General features: G+C 43.5%; 1 protein-coding gene and 1 pseudogene across 12 annotated transcripts in view; one reads left to right on the top strand and one right to left on the bottom strand.

The window, feature by feature from the left end:
• The window catches only part of LOC105468748 (large ribosomal subunit protein eL31-like), a 56,207-nt pseudogene extending 43,843 nt beyond the window's left edge, over nucleotides 1-12,364 (bottom strand).
• Nucleotides 1-21,315, top strand: part of LOC105468749 (X-ray radiation resistance associated 1) — a 104,266-nt gene that overhangs the window by 74,694 nt on the left and 8,257 nt on the right. For 9 of the 12 annotated variants that reach the window (XR_011610931.1, XM_071075300.1, XM_011719071.3 and 6 more), the window contains 4 exons: nucleotides 8,682-8,722; nucleotides 12,360-12,485; nucleotides 19,516-19,609; nucleotides 20,360-20,475. Coding sequence is in view for 11 of the 12 variants with exons in the window: in XM_071075300.1 (XP_070931401.1) it covers nucleotides 8,682-8,722; nucleotides 12,360-12,485; nucleotides 19,516-19,609; nucleotides 20,360-20,475 (377 nt within the window). In the remaining variant the exon portion in view is untranslated. Of the gene's footprint in view, nucleotides 1-8,681; nucleotides 8,723-12,359; nucleotides 12,486-19,515; nucleotides 19,610-19,952; nucleotides 20,074-20,359; nucleotides 20,476-21,315 lie in introns of those variants that run through there. The other 3 variants (XM_071075302.1, XM_011719074.3, XM_071075303.1) reach the window with 2 other exon arrangements.

The following is a 21,315-nucleotide window of genomic DNA, read 5'->3' as shown; positions in this document are numbered from 1 at the left end:
GTGCTTGCAAAGGTCTAGTAAGAAGGCCATGCCCTTGTGCAAAAGCAAAGTTTCAGGATTAAAGGAGTCTCAGTGCTTCAGAATGCACTTGAGAGGGGTGCAGGCTAAAGATGGCTGAAAAGATAGGGGAGACAAGGAGTCCCTTATTCCCCTCCTTCCTTTGGAATGGCCCAAGGTAGAGAGGAAGACAATGGGAGCATCCCCCAACTGTTTTCCCTTCTTGGTTCCCTGAGCCCTGGCATCTGTTAAAAGTGCTACTCTTGGATGCAGGCATGTCCCTCAGCCATGGATCTAAAGGAGCTAAGTGATGGATTTAGTCACATTCACCCTTGCAACTCTAATCCTCCACTGGTGATTTCCCTTTGACTTCCCAGACTTGTATGATCTACGTGGCTCCCTGATAGATGGCTCTTGGGAAAGACTATGTAACAGTTGTATTTGCAAGTCCCCTTAATGGAGAGAGTGTACTGGGTTGAGCTCTATACTGCTATTATGGCCTGGACTAAAATATTTATTTTTAGGCAGTGGTTCTGGTTAACTTTAAGACATAACAACCCCTTACTATTTAAGTACCATTTTAATGGGAGGCAGAATAGGTGCCTTAAAAGAATGTAGGAACTGAATGGTGGTTTTCCTGCTGATGGGACAGTATCAAAACTAAAATTTGGTTTTGGAGGACATTTTCCTCCTCATTGTTGAGTTTTCCCATTCACAAAAGAGGCATAGAGCCTGACCTCTAATAGAGGAATACAAAAAGGGAGGAGAATTGGGAAACTAGAGTGTTTAGGCAAAGGGCTGAGAAGATACTTCATAGAGAGGATTTCTGTTCCACTAGGTGGTGCTGTAGATCTTGAAATACCATGTGATCTCCAGACCAAGGGTAGAGAGATTGATGCTCACTGTGGGGGAAAGGAAGATCCTCTATTCCTAGAAAATCACAAAAATGGCAATCCTTTGCATTATATTCCTGGTTACTATGGCATTTGCTGATCCTATCTAACAGGATTATTTCCCTGAAGTATAAAAATTTCCACAGCATTTCATACAGAGAGGGGATAGGAGACATAGCAGTCGACAGGAAAGAAGGAAAAATGCAATAGGAAAAGCTTGGAGATCCTGTTACTGATGCTCAGCAGGCAGTCAGAGTCTGAGGTTAATCCAGAAGCCTTCGGGTAACACCTGGGTGTATCCCTGGCCAGGAACTATCAGTTGCCTCTGGACCTCTTCCAGCCCCACGCAATGGCTAGGCTCTCCGTGAAAGGAAACGGGTTTGAAACAGAGTCAACATTCCCAGCACCCTGAGGGTACTGACGGATTCATTAAGTTCTCCCCAGCAAGCCTGTCATCTGAGTCTTGAGATGGGTGGCATGCTCTAAGGGCATCTAGGTGACCGTCAGACACCAAGTGTTTTTGGTTTTATTTTAAAACGGAGGGCAGAAGGCCCCGAAATGAAAGTAAAGATATGGGGTCTTCTCCTATACTCACCCTTCCAATGAGTCTACCTTGGATCCCAGATGGGCCCCACAATGAAGTGGCCTCATTGGTGGGGGTGATACCCAAGGTTTGTTGTCTCACAGCTGAGGAAATCAAGGACATGGACACACAAAGAGTGAGCTTAAGAGTGGAAGTTTAATAGGTGAAAGATAATAGCTTTCTGCTGGAGAGGGGGATCCCACAGAAATGGCTTGTCAGATCTGTGGTTAAATGCAGGGGCTTTTATAGGTGCCTGATGAGGAGGCAGTATCTGATTTACATAGGGTGTGAAAGATTGGTTGGACCAGGTGTGCCATCTGCATAGGGTATGAAAAACTCATTACACTAGGTGTGTCATTTGCATAGGGCACAAAAAACTGGTCGTCCCCATACTGATCTTTTATTATGTAGGCAGGTCCTCTGCCTAGCCTGCACCACATTGCCCATTCCTTTACTGTACACATAGTAACAAAAAAGGGAAGATGGAGCCTCCATGTTGGACATGCCTGGCTCCCAGGTAGCCCTTTTCTATTGGCACAACTGCTGGCATTCCCCCGTTCAAACTTCCAGCTTGCTTATCTATGTTTTCAGCTCAATTTTTCAGGCTGCTCTTTGTTAGAAAAAAATAATTTATTGGGCTCCTTCTTGCTAAAAGGGAAGCTTTGCTGAGGACTTTGCTGAGGACCCTATCTGCCTAAATAATTTCTTTCTACCTCCTGTATCAGTATGTTGCCTCTTTGTTCTCATTAGTTTCAAAGAATATCTTGATTTCTCCCTTAATTTCATTATTTCAAAAGTCATTTAGGAGCAGGTTTATTTCGATGTAATTATATGGTTTTGAGCAATTTTCTTAGTGTTTCTATTTTATTGTGCTGTACTCCAAGAGTGTGGTTAGTATGGTTTTTTAAAAAAATTCTACTGAGAATTGTTTTATATCTGATTGTGTGGTTGACTTTAGAATATGTGCCATGTGCATCTGAGAAGAATGTATATTCTGTTGTTTGGGGATGGAGTGTTCTGTAGATGTCGATTGGGTCCATTTGGTCAAGTGTTGAGTTCAGGTCATGAACATCTTTGTTAGTTTTCTGTCTCAATGATCTAATATTATTATTGGGGTATTGATATCCTGCACGATTATTGTGTGTTTATCGAAGTCTCTTTGTATGTCTCTAAAAGCAGCTTGCTTTTTGAATCTGGGTGCTCCTCTGTCAGATGCATACATATTTAGGATAGTTATGTCTTCTTGTTGAATTGAGCCCTTTACCATTATGTAATGTCCTTGTCTTTTTTATCTTTGTTGGTTTAATGTCTGTTTTGTCTGAGTTTAGAATAAATTCAACAACCCCTGCTTTTTTTCTGTTTTTCTATTTGCTTGGTAGATTTTTCTCCATCCCTTTACTTTGAGCCTATGGGTGTCATCACATGTGAGATGGGTCTCTTGAAGACAGCATACCATCAGGTCTTGCTTATTTATTCAACTGATCACTCTGTGCCATTTAACTCGTTTACATTCAAAGTGAACATTGATGTTAGGATTTGTTCATTATTATGCAGACTTGTTCATGTGGTTGCTTTATAGTGTTACTGGTCTATTTACTTAAGTGTGTTTTTGTAGTGGCTGGTAACAGTCTTTTCTTTCCAAGGTTAGCACTCCCTTCAAGAACTCTTTTTTTTTTTTTTTTTTTTAATTCTTTGTTTTGAGACGGAGTCTCGCTCTGTCACCCAGGCTGGAGTGCAGTGGCCGGATCTTGGCTCACAGCAAGCTCCACCTCCCGGGTTCACGCCATTCTCCTGCCTTAGCCTCCCGAGTAGCTGGGACTACAGATGCCCGCCACCTCGCCCGGCTAGTTTTTTGTATTTTTTAGTAGAGACGGGGTTTCACCGTGTTAGCCAGGATGGTCTCGATCTCCTGACCTTGTGATCCGCCCGTCTCGGCCTCCCAAAGTGCTGGGATTACAGGCTTGAGCCACCGCGCCCGGCCAAGAACTCTTGTAAGGCATATCTGATAGTAAGGAAATCCCTTAGCATTTGCATGTCTGAAAAGGATCTTATTTCTCCTTCACTTACAAAGCTTAGCTTGGCTGGATATGAAATTCTTGGTTGGAAATTCTTTTCTTTAAGAATGCTGAGCCTTGCACAGTGGCTTACACCTGTAATCCCAGCACTTTGGGAAGCTGAGGCAGGTGGATCATTTGAGGCCAGAAATTCAAGAGCAGCCTGGCCAATATGGTGAAATCCTGTCTCTACTAAAAATACAAAAAATTAGACAGGTGTGGTGGCACATGCTTGTAATCCCAGCTACTTGGGAGACTGAGGCATGAGAATCACTTGAACCTGGGAGGCAGAGGTTGCAATGAGCCAAGATTGCACCACTGCACTCCAGCCTGGATGATGGGAGTGAGACTGTCTCAAAAAAAAAAAAAAAAAAAGAAAAAAAGAAAAAAAAAAAGAATGACTGTAGGCCCCCATTCTTTTCTGGTTTGTGCTGAAAGGTCTGCTGTTAGTTGATGGGGTTTTTTGTAGGTGACCTGCCCTTTCTCTCTAGCTTCCTTTAACATTTCTTCTATCATTTTGACCTTGAAGAATCCAATTACTATGTTTCTTGGGGATGGTCTTCTTGTGTAGTATTTCACAGGGGTTCTCTGCATTTCCTGAATTTGAATGTTGGCCTCTCTAGCAAGGTTGGGGAAATTTTCATGGATGATAACCAGAATGTGTTTTCCAAGTTGCTTGCTTTCTCTTCCTGCCTTTCGGGGATACCAGTGAGTCATATTTTTGGTCTCTTTACATAATCCCATATTTCTCAGAGGTTTTGGTCATTCTTCCTTACCATTTTTTTATTTTGGTCTCACTGAGTTATTTTGAAGAGCCAGTCTTTGAGCTCTGAGAATCTTTCCTCAGCTTGGTTGATTCTGCTGTTAACACTTGCAGTTGTATTCTGAAATTCTTGAAGTTAATTCTTCACCTGTATCACCTCACTTTGCTTCTTTCTTAACATGGCCATTTCATCTTTCATCTCCTGTATTATTTTATTTATTCCTTAGATTCCTTGTATTGGGTTTCAATTTTCTCCTGAATGTCAGTGATCTCCATTTCTATCCATATTCTGAATTCCATTTCTGTCATTTCAACCTGTTTAAGCACCATTGCTGGAGAACTAGTGTGGTCATTTGGAGGTAAAAAGACACTCTGGCTTTTTGATTTGCCAGAGTTCTTGGCTGGTTCTTTCTCATCTGTGTGGGCTGGTAATCCTTCAGTCTTTGAAGGTGCCATCCTTTGGATGGCCCAGTGGTAGCATGGGCCAGGGTGCAGGGCCACTGGTGTCCATGCTTAATGTTCATGCTGGCAGTGGCAGTGTGGTGACAGTGGAAGTGGGTGTGCTTATGCTGGCAGTAATGGCATGGTGGGGTACGTGTACACCCACCCATTCTCCAGATTTGGAAAGTTTTCTGTTATTCTTTGAATAAGCTTTGTACCCCCTTTGTCTTTCTCATATCCCTGTTTAACTTCAGCAACCCAAATATTTTCTTTTTTGATGTTATGTCCCATAAATCCTGCAAGCTTTCTTTATTCTTTTTCATTCTTCTTCATTTTTTCTACTCTGTGTATTTCATAGTCTTTGAGCTCACTGATTCTTCTGTTTAATTCTGCTGTTGATACTCTCTATTGCCTTTTTCATTTCATGCATTATATTTTTCACTTCCAGGATTTCTTTGAATTTTTTTTTTAAATTATTTCAATCTCTTTGTTAAATTTTTCTGGTAAATTTCTGAATTGATTCTCTGTGTTTTCTTGAAGTTCACTGTGCTTCCTTAAAACATCTGTTTTGGCTAGGCATGGTAACTCATGCCTATAATCTCAGCACTTTGGGAGGCTGAGGTAGGAAGATTGCTTGAGCCCAGGAGTTCAAGACCAGCCTGGACAACAAAGTGAGAGTCCCATGTCTACAAAAAAATTTAAAAAATAGCCAGGCATGGTAGTGCATGCCTGTGGTCCCAGCTACATGGGAGGCTGAGGTGGGAGGATTGCTTGAGCCTAGGAGGTTGAGGCTGCAGTAAGCCATGTTTGTGCCACTGTACTCCAACCTGGGTGACAGAATGAGAGCCTGTCTCCAAAAAAAGCACAAAACAAAACAAAAAACAAAGAAGAAACCCCCAAAAATATTCTTTTGAATTCTTTGTCTGAGAGATCACACATCTCTATTACTTTATGGTTGATCTCTGGCATCTTATTTTGTCTGTTTGGTGACGTCATATTTCTCTGAATGTTCTTGATTTTTGTAGAAGTGTGATGTCCTTGCCTTGAAATATTAGGTATTTATTTTTGCCTTTATAGTCTGGCTTTGTTTGTGCCTGTCCTTCTTCAGAGGGACTTCCAGGGATTCTAAGCAGACTGACTTATGTTTCCTGAGCCTGGGACCACTACTGGCATCTCAGCACTGAGGGATGGTCTAAACCCAGGCTTGCTGCAAGTCTTGCAAAGACTGAGAGGGTTGCAAAAGCTGTAGCCAGAGGGACTGGATTTAAGACTGGGGCATGTTGGGATCTGCTGTAGGAATGAAGCTGGTGGTCCATCTCATTGGCTTAGACAGGTGTATGTCACCTAGCAGGTCCCTGCACAAGTAGTTCCTTGACTGCAACAAGAGGGGCCAGAGCTGAGACAGCCCCCTTGGGATCTGCTGTGGGATGGAGGCTGGTGTGCTTGTCATGGTGGTTCAGACAGGCACACAGCTGCCCGCATGGCTCTGCACAGATGGAATAATTCCCTGATTGTAGTGGGAGGGGCTGGAACTGACCATAGGCCTCCTTAGGATCTGCTGTGGAACAGAGGCTAGAGAGCCCTGTCTTGGTTTAGGGAGGTGCACATTGCCCAGCAAGTTCCTGCACAGATAGGATAGTTCCCTGACTGCAGCAGGAGGGGCCAAATTGCAGACTGGGCCTCCTCAGGATCTGCTGTGAGGTAGAGGCTGGAGAGCCCAGTCTCACTGGCTCAGAGGGGCATGTGTCTCCTAGCAAATCCCTATGCAGATGAGATAGTTACCTGATTGCAGCAGGAGGGGCCAGGGCTGACACTGGGTCCCTGTGGGATTTGCTATGGGAAGGAGCCCATCTTGTTGGCCCAGACAGGCATGTGTCTCCCAGCAGGTCTCAGCACAGACAGGATAATTCTCCACTGTAGTGACAGGGGTCAGAGCTGAGACTGGGCTCTCTCAGGATTTGCTGTAGGGTGAAGGCTAGAAAGCCCAGTCTCATTGGCTTAGAGGGGCATGTGTCTTCCAGCAAGTCCCTGCACAGTCTGGTTAGTTATCTGATTGCAGCTGGAGGGACCAAGTCTGAGACTTGGGTCCCCTTGGAATTTGCTGTGGGACAGAGGTTGGTAAACTCATCTGGGAGCCTCAGGCTGCGAGATATGGGTGAGTCTCCCTCTGGTTCCTTGTGTAAGAGGCGGTGAGCAGGGACCTCAGCTGAGAGGGGCTGGATCAGAAAAACAGGGCAACTTTCAGGCTTACTGCCAAGACCGATGTCAGCAGGCAGACAAGCCTTTCCACCAAGGCACTAGTGTGCACTACTCCTTCTGGACCTCTCTGCAGATGGTTTTGGTTGCAGGCTTAAGGCCAAATATGGCTGTAGCCCAGGACCTTGGAAGCCTGGGCTGTTTCTAGGCTTGAACTGGGGAGCAAGCTTGGTGGATCAGCCACTGGTGTTGGTCTGTACTCTCAAAACAATCCTTCAAGGTCTTGGAATCCACCAGCGTTTCACAAACTCCTACCTGAATCTTGATGCTCCTGCAGAGAGACTTTTGACTGTGGGTGGGTGTAGAATTTTTGTGGTTGTGAGGGGACATGAGTGGGTTATCTTCTATTCTACCATCTTCTCTCTGCCTTTTTGCATTCTGAGAGTCTCTCCACTCAGTCTTCCATTTTATGAATTAGTTCTTCAACTGGGTCCATTTGTCTATCCAGCACATGTATGAGTTATTTTCATTATAAATTTACAGCTTTGTTAGTAGTTTTGCTTCCACAGCAATCTGCTTTTGTTTCAGGAGTGAAACTTTGGCATTTCTCAGAGGATACTGATTATCCTATTTTGAAGTTTTTATAACTTTTGTTAAATAAACTTTTTATTCAGGTGATAATTCTTCTCTTTTTTATATTGTTAATTTTCCTCAAATAGTAAGAGATTCTTGATTGTTTAGTCTGTTTGTATAACAATGCTCAATCAGAAGCTTAAAATGCGGTAATTTCTGTGATTGTGGGGAGAGCAGGATGCGCGATCAGACAGTGTGCCAATCTTTCTAGAGTTGCTGTCATTTTCTAGGGTTCACAGATTAGCACTCACACTTGCAACCATGGCCCATCCCCCAGGGAATTCCTACTTTGTTCATTGCACAAGGCTTTCCCAAACTCCCTTGCAGACTCTCATCACAGGAGAAGTTATTTATGCCATGTTGTTCCATCCCCTATTACTGTTTTCTTCATTGTCATGTGACTTTTCTCATTATAATATCATTAACATGTAGAAGGTATCGGTTAACTAGGGTAAAGGTGAGCAATGTCTGCACAGGATCTAGTCCCATCAGATGCTATGCTGTGTTAGGTTGAACTCAGCTGTTTATTGACTCATCTCATTCTGATGGTCCCAAGAATGAAATCACTCTGCAGCCTCCTCCTTATGACTTTGTGCTGGTTGTTCTTGGTATCTCTCCTGAATATACTGGCTCAACTCATTCTGTTTCTACTAATATAACAAATATTTCCAAATCCTCTGACAGAATGTCTTCTATATACATTTTCTCTTCTAAGACAGTTGGTTAGCTTTCTGCTCAGTATGGACTCCCCAGTAATTCTGAGGCTCAAAAGTGCTTAGGTGTTTTAAAGTCAGATAAAAGGTCAGTGTGGCTGAAATACAGTTAATGAAGGAGAGAGTATCAAGAAATGGGATTGAAGAAGTAGGCAGGGGCCCAATCATGCAGGACTTCAGAGGACTGGATAAGCAGTTTGTATTTTATCCTTAGTGCAAAGGGACTTATTACCTGATGCATGTCACAGCCAGCTCTTCTTCCTAGTTAGCATTGGGGCCGGGGACCAATGAGGACTCCCTCTAGGAGGTGCCCTGCTGCACACAGTGGATGGCAGATCTATATCCAGGGTGCTCTAGGCATCAGTCAATGCTGTCACCAACCTTCATTCTGTTTATCTTCTGTTTCAGAGGTTGTGTTTTCGTCTTACCCTGGATTTTCAACCTCAGAGGTAGGAACTGACTACTTTATATTTGTGTTCCTGAGTTAGAACATTAATTTTAATAGACAAAATGAAATAAATTAATGGAGCCATGAGAGTCATTTCTATAGATCACACTTAGGAAGCCCATTCATTGTATAGGTAGTTGCCAAGTACCTACCATGCACCAGGTCCTGTGCTGGCCACAGACAGACATGTCTTGACCTTACCTGCCTAGTCTAACTTTCATTGTTCTCACATGCTGTTTAGCATAATGTAATAATGGCAGCTGCCTCAAGTGATAAAATTGGCATTGAAGTGGGGCTGCTACCAGCAGCTCCGTAACTAGAGTCCCCCAAAGCTGGAAAAGTCCTTGCCAGATACACCACTATCCAGGACCTAATCCTTGATGTCACAGGCTTAGACCCTTGATTTTTGTTAGCATAGAAAATTATTTTTTCTCTCACGGCAGATACTCATGGAGACTGGTGCATGTAAACTAAATATTGATTTATTCATTTACAATAAATAGTATATCTCTTCATTTAGCCAACCTGCATCCTTGAGAGGCAACTTAGTATACAACCTCCCCACAGATACAACTGTGTGAGAAATTCTATCAGTTAACTATAGCTGCTTACTCAAACCAACCCAGTAACAATTCATTATTTTTCACCACTCACAATTGAGTTGACAAAGTGATTCCACTGGCTTCGCCAAGGCTCACTCATGCAACTGCATTTAGCTGGCAGGGTAGCTGTCGGCTGGGCTCAAGGACACAGCTGGCATGGCTTGGCATCTTCTCTGTGGTCTTTTCCTCCTGGGCTACATTGCAGTATGGTTTCATTACAGCATCAGGGTTTCAAGAGAGCAAGGATTAATTGAAAGGTTCTAAAATTGAAATAGTGTCACTTCTCCACATTCTGTTGGTCAAAGCAAGTCAAAAGCCCAGTATTATATTGCTGTACAATTCTGACGCTGACCCTTGAGTTTGTGCAGACCCCACAAGTTAAGCACAGAGCCCACAAGTGAGGGTAGTTCCCAAAAAGATTTCGCTCACTTCAGAAGCCAGCCACAAGTTTAGGAGTCCCCAGGCTATCCACACTTTGACCAACTGGTGATAAATTCAAGAGTTTCCACAACCCACTCAGGTTCAGTAATTTTCTAGAACAACTCATAAAACTCAGCAAAGGGTTATACTTACAATCACAGTTTTACTATAATGCAGCAGTCCCCAACCTTTTTGGCTCCAGGGACCAGTTTTGTGGAAGACAATTTTTCCATGGACTGGGGTGGGGTGGGTGGTTTCAGATGATTAAAGTGCATTACTTTTATTATGTACTTTATTTCTGTTATTATTACATTGTAATATATAATGAAATAATTATACGACTCACCACAATGTAGAATCAGTGGGAGCCTTGAGCTTGCTTTTGTGCAACCAGACGGTCCCATCTTGGGGTGATGGGAGACAGTGACAGATCATCAGGCATTAGATTCTCATAACAAGAGCACAACCTAGATCCCTCGCATGCCCAGTTCACAGTAGGGTTTGTGCTCCTGTGAGAATCTAATGCCACTGCTGATCTGACAGGAGGTGCAGCTCAGGCAGTAATGCGAGCAATGGGGAGTGGCTATAAATACAGATGATGTTTCACTCACTCACCCGCTGCTCACTTCCTGCTGTGCGGCCCAGTTCCCAATAAGCCAAGAACTGGCACTGGTTTGTGGCCCGAGGGTTGGGGACCCCAGCTGTAAATGACACGAATCAGGACTAGCCAAATGGAAAAGCATATAAGGTGAGGTTTGAGAGCTTTCTTGCCTCTCCCTGTGAAATCAGGGCATGTCTCCTTCCCAGCACACTGAATGTGCTCACCAACCAGGAAGCTCACCCACACCTCAGAGTCCAGAGATTTTATTGGAGGCTCATTGGCCACCTGATTGAACTCAATTTCTAGTTCCTTATCCTCCCCAGGGGTCAGGCTGGTGCAAAGCCCCAACTCTCTAGTCACATGGTTAGTCTTTCTGGCATGGCCAGCCTCCATCCTGAGTCATGTCATTACCCTAAACTCAGGTGTGACTCAAGGGGTCCTGCATAACAAAGATATTCCTATCACTTAGAAAATTCCAAGGTTTTAGAAGCTCAGTGCCAGGAACCTGGGACAAAGACCAGACAAATTGTTTCTTATGTAATAGCCAGTCTAATTTCAGGAGGGTAGACACATGGTCTCCACCTCTGAATGGGAGGAGCAGCAAGGTCACACTGCAAAAGGGCATGTATGTGGGATGGAGGGGCTTGTGGCCATTATACAGTCTACCTCACAAGTCAAAGATAATTTGTAGGATTGCTCAGTGCTCAGATCAGCTCTCTGACATCTGAAAATCTAGAAAGTGAGTTGGATAGTTGAGACTTTTAGTGGCCTTTCTCTTAAAATCAGATGCATCTCCCTCTAAGACAGGGCCCTCTCTGCCCCCATCAGGGCCAGTTATGCCCTTGGGTCAGGATACTCCTCATCTTGACTCTCTGGCTTTTCCTTGTCTGTACTGCAGTCTGACTTACCCCCTTCAGTTCACACAGCCTTGCTCTAAGTAGGGAATTACATAGTGGAGGAGACTGCCTTATCAGACTGCCAGCACATTCCACTCTTGCATCTCAGAGATTGCCTTGGGATCACTGGGAGAGGCGAGTCATCTGAGTTCCCAAACACCATCACTGGTTTTTGTTTTATTCTCACCCGTGACTGACCTGTCCACTCATATGGTTTTACAGGTTGACCCAGAAGGGTACAAAATACTTGGCTCAAAGTAAGTGCCCCATAAATGTTCATTGAATGAACAAGCAAAATTTAAGTGACTTGCTCAAGATTCCATAGTGATTAATTAATTCAGCTTAAGACAGAATCTAGTTCATCTGAACCTAACCCTTAGCCCAACATCTACCCTTATAATATCCTGTGGTCCCATTGAACTCAGGAATTAGTGAGTGTAGTGAGTTATGTATAGTTAAACCAACAGTGACCTTTTTCTGCTTGATCAAATATGTTGAACCTGTGGCAGTCTGGGTTGTATGAAAAGAACATGACCCTGCAAGAAGGGATCCAGATGCAGCATGCCACATTCAGCCCCCACGGGCCGGCTGAAGTCATTCAGGACTGTTGTTTCATCCCCAAATGAAGACCCTCCAACTCGAGGATGTGGGCTAGCCCATCAGAGCAGGTGTTCAAGGCTCAAGACACCTCCCTCTCCCTCTCCCCACTAGAAAAATTCCCCTTAAGGACACAAGCACCTTCCCCTTTGCCTTCTGGAGAAATTTTAGCCCAACTGTGTAGAAGGACCAATTCAGGGTAAGCTGCTGTAGGGCAGAGAGGGTGGGGACCAAGTACCTCTGATGTCTGCACCAGTGCTGTATTATCCTGTGGCCTCAGAAAACTTGAAAATGGAACTTTGGGTGCTTGAGAATTAGCTCATCATATGACCTAAGAGAACTTGGAGCCAGAATTCTGGGCTGATGGTGACATCTACCCTTATGACCCTACATGTCTCTTTTTGGCCAAGTCTCTCTAGGAAGGTCATTCATTCCACCCTGTTCCATTGAAAGGGTCTGTTGGCCCTTAGTGACCTTATTTATTATCGGGCACTTTGATTTTGACTTTTCCTTCTTTCTAAGACAACCAAGATATGTTCACTTCCTCCTATATTCGAGATCCTTCCTGTGAAGTCACTGAAGGCCAGGAACCAGACGCTGGCCCCACCCTTCCCAGAGCTGAGATACCTTAGCCTGGCCTACAACAAGGTGACTTTTTGCTCCTCTACTGTTTCCTCAGGGGCACAGATGGGAGGGTGGGATGCAAGTTGCTCTGGCCTAAAAACCAACCTTCCATTCAATTCCCTGCATTACAGGTACATGGGCTCAGGAGTTCTCAGGGTGGGGAAAGTGGAGGGAGTTCAGGCCAAGGCAGGAGTCCATCTCTTCAGTCACAGATATTTATTTAGCACTTACCATGTGTCAGGCTCTGTGGTAGGCACTAGGTATACTGCTGTGGAAAGAGACTTGGCCTCTGCCCTTTTGCAACTTATCACCTATAAGGAAGAAAGGAAGACTGATAGGGACAAATCATCACAATACGAGCATGCTTAGTGTTATGAAGAAATTCACCGTGTTATGAAGTAAATGATGGAGGGGAGGTGTCTAACCTAATACTTGGGATCAAGGAAGGTTCTCAAGAAAGTGGTGTTTAAGCTGAGATCTGAATCAGTGAGTTTAATCAGGTGAAGAGGGGTGAGTCAAGTGAGGGTAGAAATGTAGCTTAAGGGGAACAGCAGATACAAAGTCTAAGGGACAGATTTAACATATTTTTCCAATATTCATGTCCTGTTTGGTTTTCTGTAAAATCCCACTAATTGAGCCCTACTCAAGTCTGAAATGCAGGAAACTTGTAAGATACTCTGCTTACATTCCTCTACAGCAAGCAGCTGGTACAGCTAAACTCCCCAGGTGTTTTCTTCTAAGAGTTTTATTGTTTTAGCTCTTACATTTAGGTCTTTATTTCAACTTAATCTTTATATATAGTGTGAAACAGGTATCAGCTTCATTCTTTTGCATGTGGATATCCAGCTTTCTTAACACCACTTACTGGAAAGACTATTCTTTCCCTCATTGTTACACCCTTGCCGAAAACCAGTGGACCATAGATGTATCACAGGTCCCTTTTCTTGAAATTGGTAATTTGTGTCTTCTATTGATCCAAAATAGTTAGACATTACCTCTTTTATTGACTTTCTCTTATTAAACTAGCTGCTGCGTTCACTGGATGTCTCTGTTTTCTATTTCATTGATTTCTGCTCGTAACTTTACTTCTGTTCTTCTACTTAAAATGATTTTAATTTGCTCCTCTTTTTCTCACATCTTAGACAGTATAATTTTAGTTAATTGATTTAGACCTTTCTTTCTAATATAAGCAAGTAAAGCTTTACATTTCTTCTCCAAGCACTGCTTTAGCTGAGTCCTACAAATTGTAATGTATTTTCTTTTTATTTTCATTAAATTAAAATATTTTCACTTTTTCCTATGATTTCTTCTTTGATCCACGGGTTTTTAAGAACTTAGTTAATTTCCAAATATATGGGGCTCTTCTAGGTGTCTTGTATTTATTTCTAATTTATTTTGTGTGCAGATAACATAATCCGTAAGATGTCATTCTTCTGAAATCTGTTTAAACTTGTTTTATGATTCACCCTATGGTCGGTCTGTCTTGGTGAACGTTCCATGTGCATTTCAAAAACTATGTATATTCTGCAGTTTTGTGGGAAAGGGTTCTATAAATATTAAAGTAAGGTGGTTGGTTGTGTCACTCAGATCTTCTCTGTACTCTTGTCTAGTTGTTCTATCAATCACTGAGAGCAGTGTGTGAAAATCTCCAGACGTAGTTGTGAATTTGCTTATTTCTCCTTTTAGTTCTGTCAGTTTTTACTCCATGTATTTTGAAGTCTGCTATTGATGCAGATACATTTAGAATTGTTATATCTACTTAACGTATGGGTACTTTTATAAATTATGAGTTGCCTTTTTTTGCCTCTAATAATATTCCTTGTCTCAATGTCTTTTTTGTTTGATTTAAATATAGCTACATAGCTTCCTTATACTTACTGTTTGCATAGTATATCTCTTTCTATCCATTTACTTGCAACCTATTTATATCTTTGTAGTTAAGGTGTGTCTCTTTTAGACAGCATATAGTTAGTTTTTCCTAGGGTGCCAGTGTTTTTCTCAGTTTTCCTGCTTTGTCCTCAGTTTTCATTCTTCCCTGAGTGCCTGCACCTCAGAGGAGTTTATCTCCACATGCTCATTCCTCCCCCTAGCAGTAGACTGCTTTTGCTTGCCACTTAGTGCTTGCTAAGTAACAAGTGGTGGTAGGGGCCAAAGGGAGGCTCTAGCGCCAGTCTTAGGCAGCCCTGGGACCAACCCTGTGTCTCAAGGATGGGCTTTTTTCAGTGGTCCTACCCCTCTCCTAGCAGTAGGAGACCTCTAATGTGCTAGGCCCAGGTTGGTTTCCTGCTCCAACCACAGGAGTAGTGGGTTTTAATTTTTTCCCTACCCAAGATGCAGTGCCCCAGGCTGCAGGGTTTGCTGATCTTCCTCAGCAGCTGAAGGCTTTTGTTAACTATGGAGAAGGGTTGGTAAAGCCCCCTGCCTTTTTGTGGTGGGAGCTATCTCCTCTTCCAGGCTCACACCACCGAGAAAGCCTGTCATCAGTCTCTCTCCTGCCTCCAATCTTTCTCACACTAGTGAGCGTGAACTCCCTGGATGTCTGCAGCTTAAAGGGGTTTACTCTAGGCCATGCTTGGTCTTTATAAATTCACTAAAATTTTTACCTGATTTCTTAAGTGCTTGTGTGGCACTCACATCTGCCACATTCTGCCGCAGGCAGGCCAGTGTCTGTGTCCCACCTCTCCTTGGAGGTGCCAGTATTTTCTTAGATTTCAGGCCACAATTGTCCTGGGATGTTAGCTCTCTACTGGACTCAAGAAAAGTTATGATTTTATAGATTATTCAGTTTTTTTCTTAAGGCTGGAGCAGCACTCCTTCCATTTTTCTATGTTTGCACCTGAGTTTTTAAATGGTATTTTACTTTATGATAGTTACCACCTAATGTGTTGTATCTTTTTGTCTATTGTCACGTATCTACTACCAGAATGTGCTTTCGTTTTTTAGCACTAGGACTTTGTTTTGCTTACATCTATAGGCTCATTATCTAGAATATTACCTGATACATGATAGGTGCTCAACAAGTTTGTTAGATGAATGAATGATTTTTGTTGTTGTTGAGATGGAGTCTTACTCTGTTGCCCAGGCTGGAGTGCAGTGGTGCGATCTTGGCTCACTGCAGCCTCCTCCTCCCGGGTTCAAGCAATTCTCCTGCCTCAGCCTCCCAAGTAGCTGGAATTATAGGCACCTGCTACCACGCCTGGCTAATTTTTGTTTTTTTATTAGAGATGGGGTTTCACCATATTGGCCAGGTTGGTCTTGAACTTCTGACCTGGTGATCCACCCACCTCGGCCTCCCAAAGTGCTAGGATTACAGGCGTGAGCCACCATGCCCGGCCCCATGAATGATGTTTTAGTCATGTCAAATAATACAGCTGTGTTGAAATATTCAATTAGTAAAGTTACAAACTTCAAAATAAATTCTGCCTTTAAACAGAAGTTATACATGTAGAATATTCATCAGAAAATCACTCAGAATATTCACTAGAAATTTTTGTGTCAAAAGTAAAATAATCACTTTCACTTGGTCTTTAATACTTAGTTCCTAAATGTGATGGATTGTTACACTCTCCTTAACCCAATGAGATTGAGAAGAAATTTAAAGTTATCATTGGAACCTGAATGCATCTCCAGAAGCATTCAGCTCACCCTAGAGGGAACAGGCTAGCACCATGGCCAGATTTCGGCTTGCTGTATCAGCCAGAATCCTAAGCCCATACCTTTCAGCTGGGCTTAATTTCACAGAAAATGTGATACACATGACCTGAATATCATTCAATTTTTTAATCAATTTTTAATTGTAATTTTCTTCAACTTTTTAATCACCTGGTTTGGGTGAATGTAATTTTGCATCCTGATAAGATTAAATTCTGCATCTCCCATTCTTTAGTGATTGTCTCTTGACCCCCTGATTTGCACACAAGAGACTCTACACCCACTTTGACCACCATTATAGTCATTTATCAAAACACATTGGGCACCTTTTTAGGTTCGTCCTCTATCTCTGAAGTCTAGATAATGGCAGCAGAATTTTATATTTTACTCTGTTGCAACTACTTAACTCTGCTCTTGTAGGACAAAAGGCAATATGGCAACAAATGAGACAGGTAGTATTTTTTCTTTTTCTTTTTTTTTTTTTTTTGAGACAGAGTCTCACTCTGTTGCCCAGGTTGGAGTGCAGTGGCGTGATCTCGGCTCACTGCAACCTCCACCTCCTGGGTTCAAGTGATTCTTCTGCCCCAGCCTCCCAAGGAGCTGAGATTACAGGTACCCGCCAGCACACCTGGCTAATTTTTGTGGGTTTTTTTTTTTGTATTGTTTTAAAGTAGAGCCAGGGTTTCACCGTATTGGCCAGGCTGATCTCAAACTCCTGACCTTGTGATCCACTTGCCTCAGCCTCCCAAAGTGTTGGGATTACAGGCGTGAGCCACCGCGCCCAGCCAGAGAAAGGTAGTATTCTAATGAAACTTCAGTAAATGGATCACGGGCCAGATTTGGGCCATGCGCTGTATTTGCCAGTCCTGGTTTTGGTACAGCCTGTGTGCTAAGAGTGGTGTTTACATTTTTTAATGATTGAAAATAATCAAGGATAAAATTTCATGACACGTTAAAATTATATGAAATTCAGATTTCAGGGTCCATAAATAAAATTTTATTGGAAAAAAGCCACCACACCTATTTATGAATTGTCTATGGCTGATTTTGTACAACAATAGTAAAATTGAATAGCTGCAACAGAAACCATATGGTCTGCAAAGCCTAAAACACTTTGACAGAAAAGGTTTGCTGATCCCTGGTCTAGAAGATCAAATGTTAAAGTCTCTCAAGGCTTACTCCTAGTTTCTTTTCTCTCACTCCCTACTGTTTCCCTAGGGATGACTTCAGATACCCATTGGCCCATGAACAGTGACTCACAAATTTCTAACTCTAATGCAGACCTCTCCTCTGTATTCCAGGAGGCCTCAAAGGTACCGCCAACATACACATACCCAAAGCAAGCTAATGAATTTTTTCTTCAAATTTTATGTTCTTTCATTGTGCCCTTAGTGAATAGGTTGATCTTCCATCCAGTTATTCAAGGCACAAACCAGTTGTCACCTTTGATACTTCTCTCTCTTTTGCACCTTCCCATCCTCCGCCTCCGCCCCCCAATATCTACATCATCACCAAGTCTTGTCAAATTTAGGTCCTCATATTTCTAAAATCCATCTAATGAGTTCCCCAAGGACCCAAATCTTAAACTACCCTTTGTTTGGCCCCTACTTGCATTTCCAGCCCCATTTTGCACCAGGTGCCCTCATTCTCTCTGCTTTTAATTACACTAGGCTTCTTTAAACCCCTCCAGCAGGCTATGAGACCTTTCACACATTTTTCTCTTTGTATATAGAACACTTCCTCTCTGCATTAAAGTAAGACTAGCTACTGCAGCAAACTTAAACATCTTAATCACTTAACACAATAAAAGTGTATTCCTTGCTTTTACAAAGTCCATTTTGGATATTCCTGATTGGCAGGTAGCCTTCCACATGATCATTCGGAGACCCAGGTCCCCTCTGGCTATGTTCTGTCATCTCATAGGGTCTTAACACTACTCAACTGGATCCTATGTATCCCATTAGATGGTTGAGCAGGGGGACTGTGGTAAAGGGAGGAAAGTAGAGGAGGTACAGGAGGGTACAGACTGTACATAGAAGTAGCATTTACTACTACTGCCCAAGTTGCATTGGCTAGAACTGGGTCACGTGACTACACGTACTTGCCTGGGAGGCTAGGAGATAAGATCCGTGTGCTAGAGGTAGAGAAATGGTTTTGGTTAATAGAGAGGTTTCTCTGCCACACACTCCATGCCCCACTGCGTTCACTAATTACCTCCTTCAGACCTCAGAGACACCTCTTACCTCTCTGACTGGGTCAGATGACCCTGTTACTTCATGCACCTATCTTGTGACACCACATTGTACGTCTATTCTCCTGTGTTACTGTCTCTGCAGTGCTTGTTTCCCACTAGACAGTGCTCTCTGAGGGCAGAAATTGTGTCTGTTTTGCTCATTCCCAACAAAGTGCTTGGCACATGGTAGGTATTCAGTAAATATTTGTTGGTTGAATGAATAAAAATGAAAGAGAAGTTAGTTGCTCAGTGGAAATCTAGTGCTATCCAGTAAGGCTGCGGAGGAAGCTAAACTGAAGTGCCCTCCCTCTTCCAGCCCGTGGACTTTACGACCTTCATTGGGTCCTACATCTGGCCCAATACCTTTCAGTGTGTCCAGGGGTCTGATAGGCCACTGCCCGACTCCTGGTCCCTTCGATCCTGATGTCCCTGATACTTTTCCATTGCTAATAGATACTCTCGCCAAGATGGTCCCCAGCTTTTCCAGGCAGTCTGCTCAACAAAGCTTGTATATTTTTTGCCCTTCAGAGGCTGGCTTGGCCAATAAGCCACCACTTGCAGGCTGGCTTCACAGGGCATTCTCTGTATCCCAGACAGCCATGAGGTCTCTCTTAACACTGGCTCTACTTATCCCTTAGATGTGTGGGTCCTCCTTTCCCCCTATCCATCCCCAGAGAAGTGCCCAGGACTGGCTTCAGTGAAAGAGCCATCAGGAGTGTGTAGAGGTTTGTGTTGAGGAAGATGAAGTGTCAAATTGTATCCTGTAGTTAAAGTCAATGCCCTGTCAACCTTCCAGAATCTTCATGAGATAAAGAGTTTGTTTGTTCTTACCACAAATGTTTGTTCTTATTATTTTGCCACCAGCTTCCCTAATACTTGATATAGGCTACATATCCAGCATGGAAAAGAGAGGAAAAACTCTTAGCTCTTAAACACGCAACAGTGATGGTGGAATTTCAGACAAGAGGGGCAAGGCACTCTCTGCACGAGTAGGTGATATTGTAGGGACAAGGCAGCACCCAGCAGCGAGTCCCATCCACAGCAGCATGTCTTACCCAATACCACCCCCAATCCAAGCAAGCATGTAGCCCTGCAGTGAGGGGCCTAGACATACCTAGGTAGAGGTGAGGGGTGGTGTCAACCTGAGAGTCTCTCTTGCATTCATTACAGATCGCAAAAGAGGATGCTGTCCTACCAGTAGCTCTCTTCCCATCTCTCTGCGAATTCGTCTTTCATAACAACCCTCTGGTGGCCCATACACGAGGTATGGTGCCCGCAAACCTGCCCCCTCTCAACCCAGTGCCCAAGGAGCAGTGTGGCACCCTCATCCCCACCTCATCAATGGCAAGCCCTGGGATCTACTCTGTGTCAGGGTGGACAAGGTTCATGGTACATTGAGGAGTAGAGGAAATAGCTCTGTACCAGCTCATCCTGACAGTAACCCTGTGAGGCAGGCATTATTGTCCCCACGGACAGTGGTAGAAACTGAGGTGCAGGGAGGTTCATGATCTGCCTAAGGTCACACAGCAAGAAAGAGTCTGAGTTGGGAATGGAATATGGAATTCTCTAAATCCTGTATGAGCTCTTTTGAACCACACCCTGCTTTGTGGAACAGTTCTGTCATGACCACATTTCCCACTTCCCAGTTGCAGAGGGGTGCAGCCCCAACTGCAGGAGCCTCTCTTCCCAGAGCACAAGGAATGGGGTGGTCAGCAGTGGAGCAACTGTGTAAGATACAGGAGCTGGAGGCATTTTAGAGTCCTGGGCCCTGGAGTGACACCAGTGAAGTTCTGATCCTCACTCCACAGTAGCTTTATTATCTTGGACAAATTCCTTAGCCTCTCTGTGCCTCAGTTTCCTTGCCTATTGAATGGGAATAATGAGGTACCTACCCCTAGGGTTGAGAATAAGTTTCATTAATACATGTAAAGCGGTTTGAATAGTGCCTGGCACATAGTAAGCCCCAGTATAAATTTTAGCTAATAGTAATCTTATTTTCCCATCATGGCACCAGGGGTCCCTCCTCTGCTGAAGAGCTTCCTCCAAGAGCGACTGGGAATCCACTTAATTCGAAGGAAGACAGTAAAGCCTAAGCATCATGTTTTGATGTCTCGGAAGGAATCACGGAAGGTAGGGCTTCCAAGGCAGGACTCTCACCCCCAGGAAGAGTGCAGCCTATTATAATGGATGTAAACCAACCTGGCTGTAGAGCTGCTCACTCCACAGTGCCTGGAATCTCTCCATTAGATTCAGCATTGCCTTCTCCTTTCCTTGCTTTGGGAAGAGCATTGGATAAAACAACAGATATGAAAATACATTTTAAACTCCCAAAACTCTTACCATTGAAAGTTACAGTCACCTACAGTAATTGAGAATGGCTATGGGCCAGGTGTGGTGGCTCACGCCTCTAATTGCAGCACTTTGGAGGCCAAGGCGAGAGGATCACTTGAGGGCAGGAGTTTGAGACCAGCCTGGGTGAGATCCTGTCTCTACCAAAAAAAAAAAAAAAAAAAAAATGGCTAAGCCAGGACCGGAATACATCTCCTGCCTGAATCTTAAGGAAGTGTTTCCTTATGTTGAGAGAAGTCTACTTCCTTTGCCATAAAGTAAGTCAAATCCCTCTTTCATCTGAAGAATTTCAAAAATTTCTGTGAAATGCTCCTCCCTCCTGAACTTTAGTCTTTCTACAGCCAAAAGGTGAGCTGAGCATTGCTGATCCCAAAAGTTAAATACAGGTATTTCCTTGCCATCCCCTCTGCAGCCTGCCTCTGTCCAGCCAGGCTCTTGTCTGACGTCCTCAGAGGACTGGACAAGCATTTGAAGTCAGAAATAGAAATTCCAAGGTTTCCATCATCTTCCTTGTTGTCTGTTACCTCCTCTTAAGGATCTGCCCCATTATTTCCCATCAGCAAGCTAGGGAGGGGCAGAATCCTCTCTCTCCTTTACGAAGCCCCATGTCCAGGACTCTGC

Source organism: Macaca nemestrina, chromosome 12 (genome assembly GCF_043159975.1).
Source record: "Macaca nemestrina isolate mMacNem1 chromosome 12, mMacNem.hap1, whole genome shotgun sequence".
Lineage (NCBI taxonomy): Eukaryota > Metazoa > Chordata > Mammalia > Primates > Cercopithecidae > Macaca > Macaca nemestrina.
The sequence above is the reverse complement of the archived record's forward strand: the minus strand, read 5'-3'. Positions and strand labels throughout refer to the sequence as shown.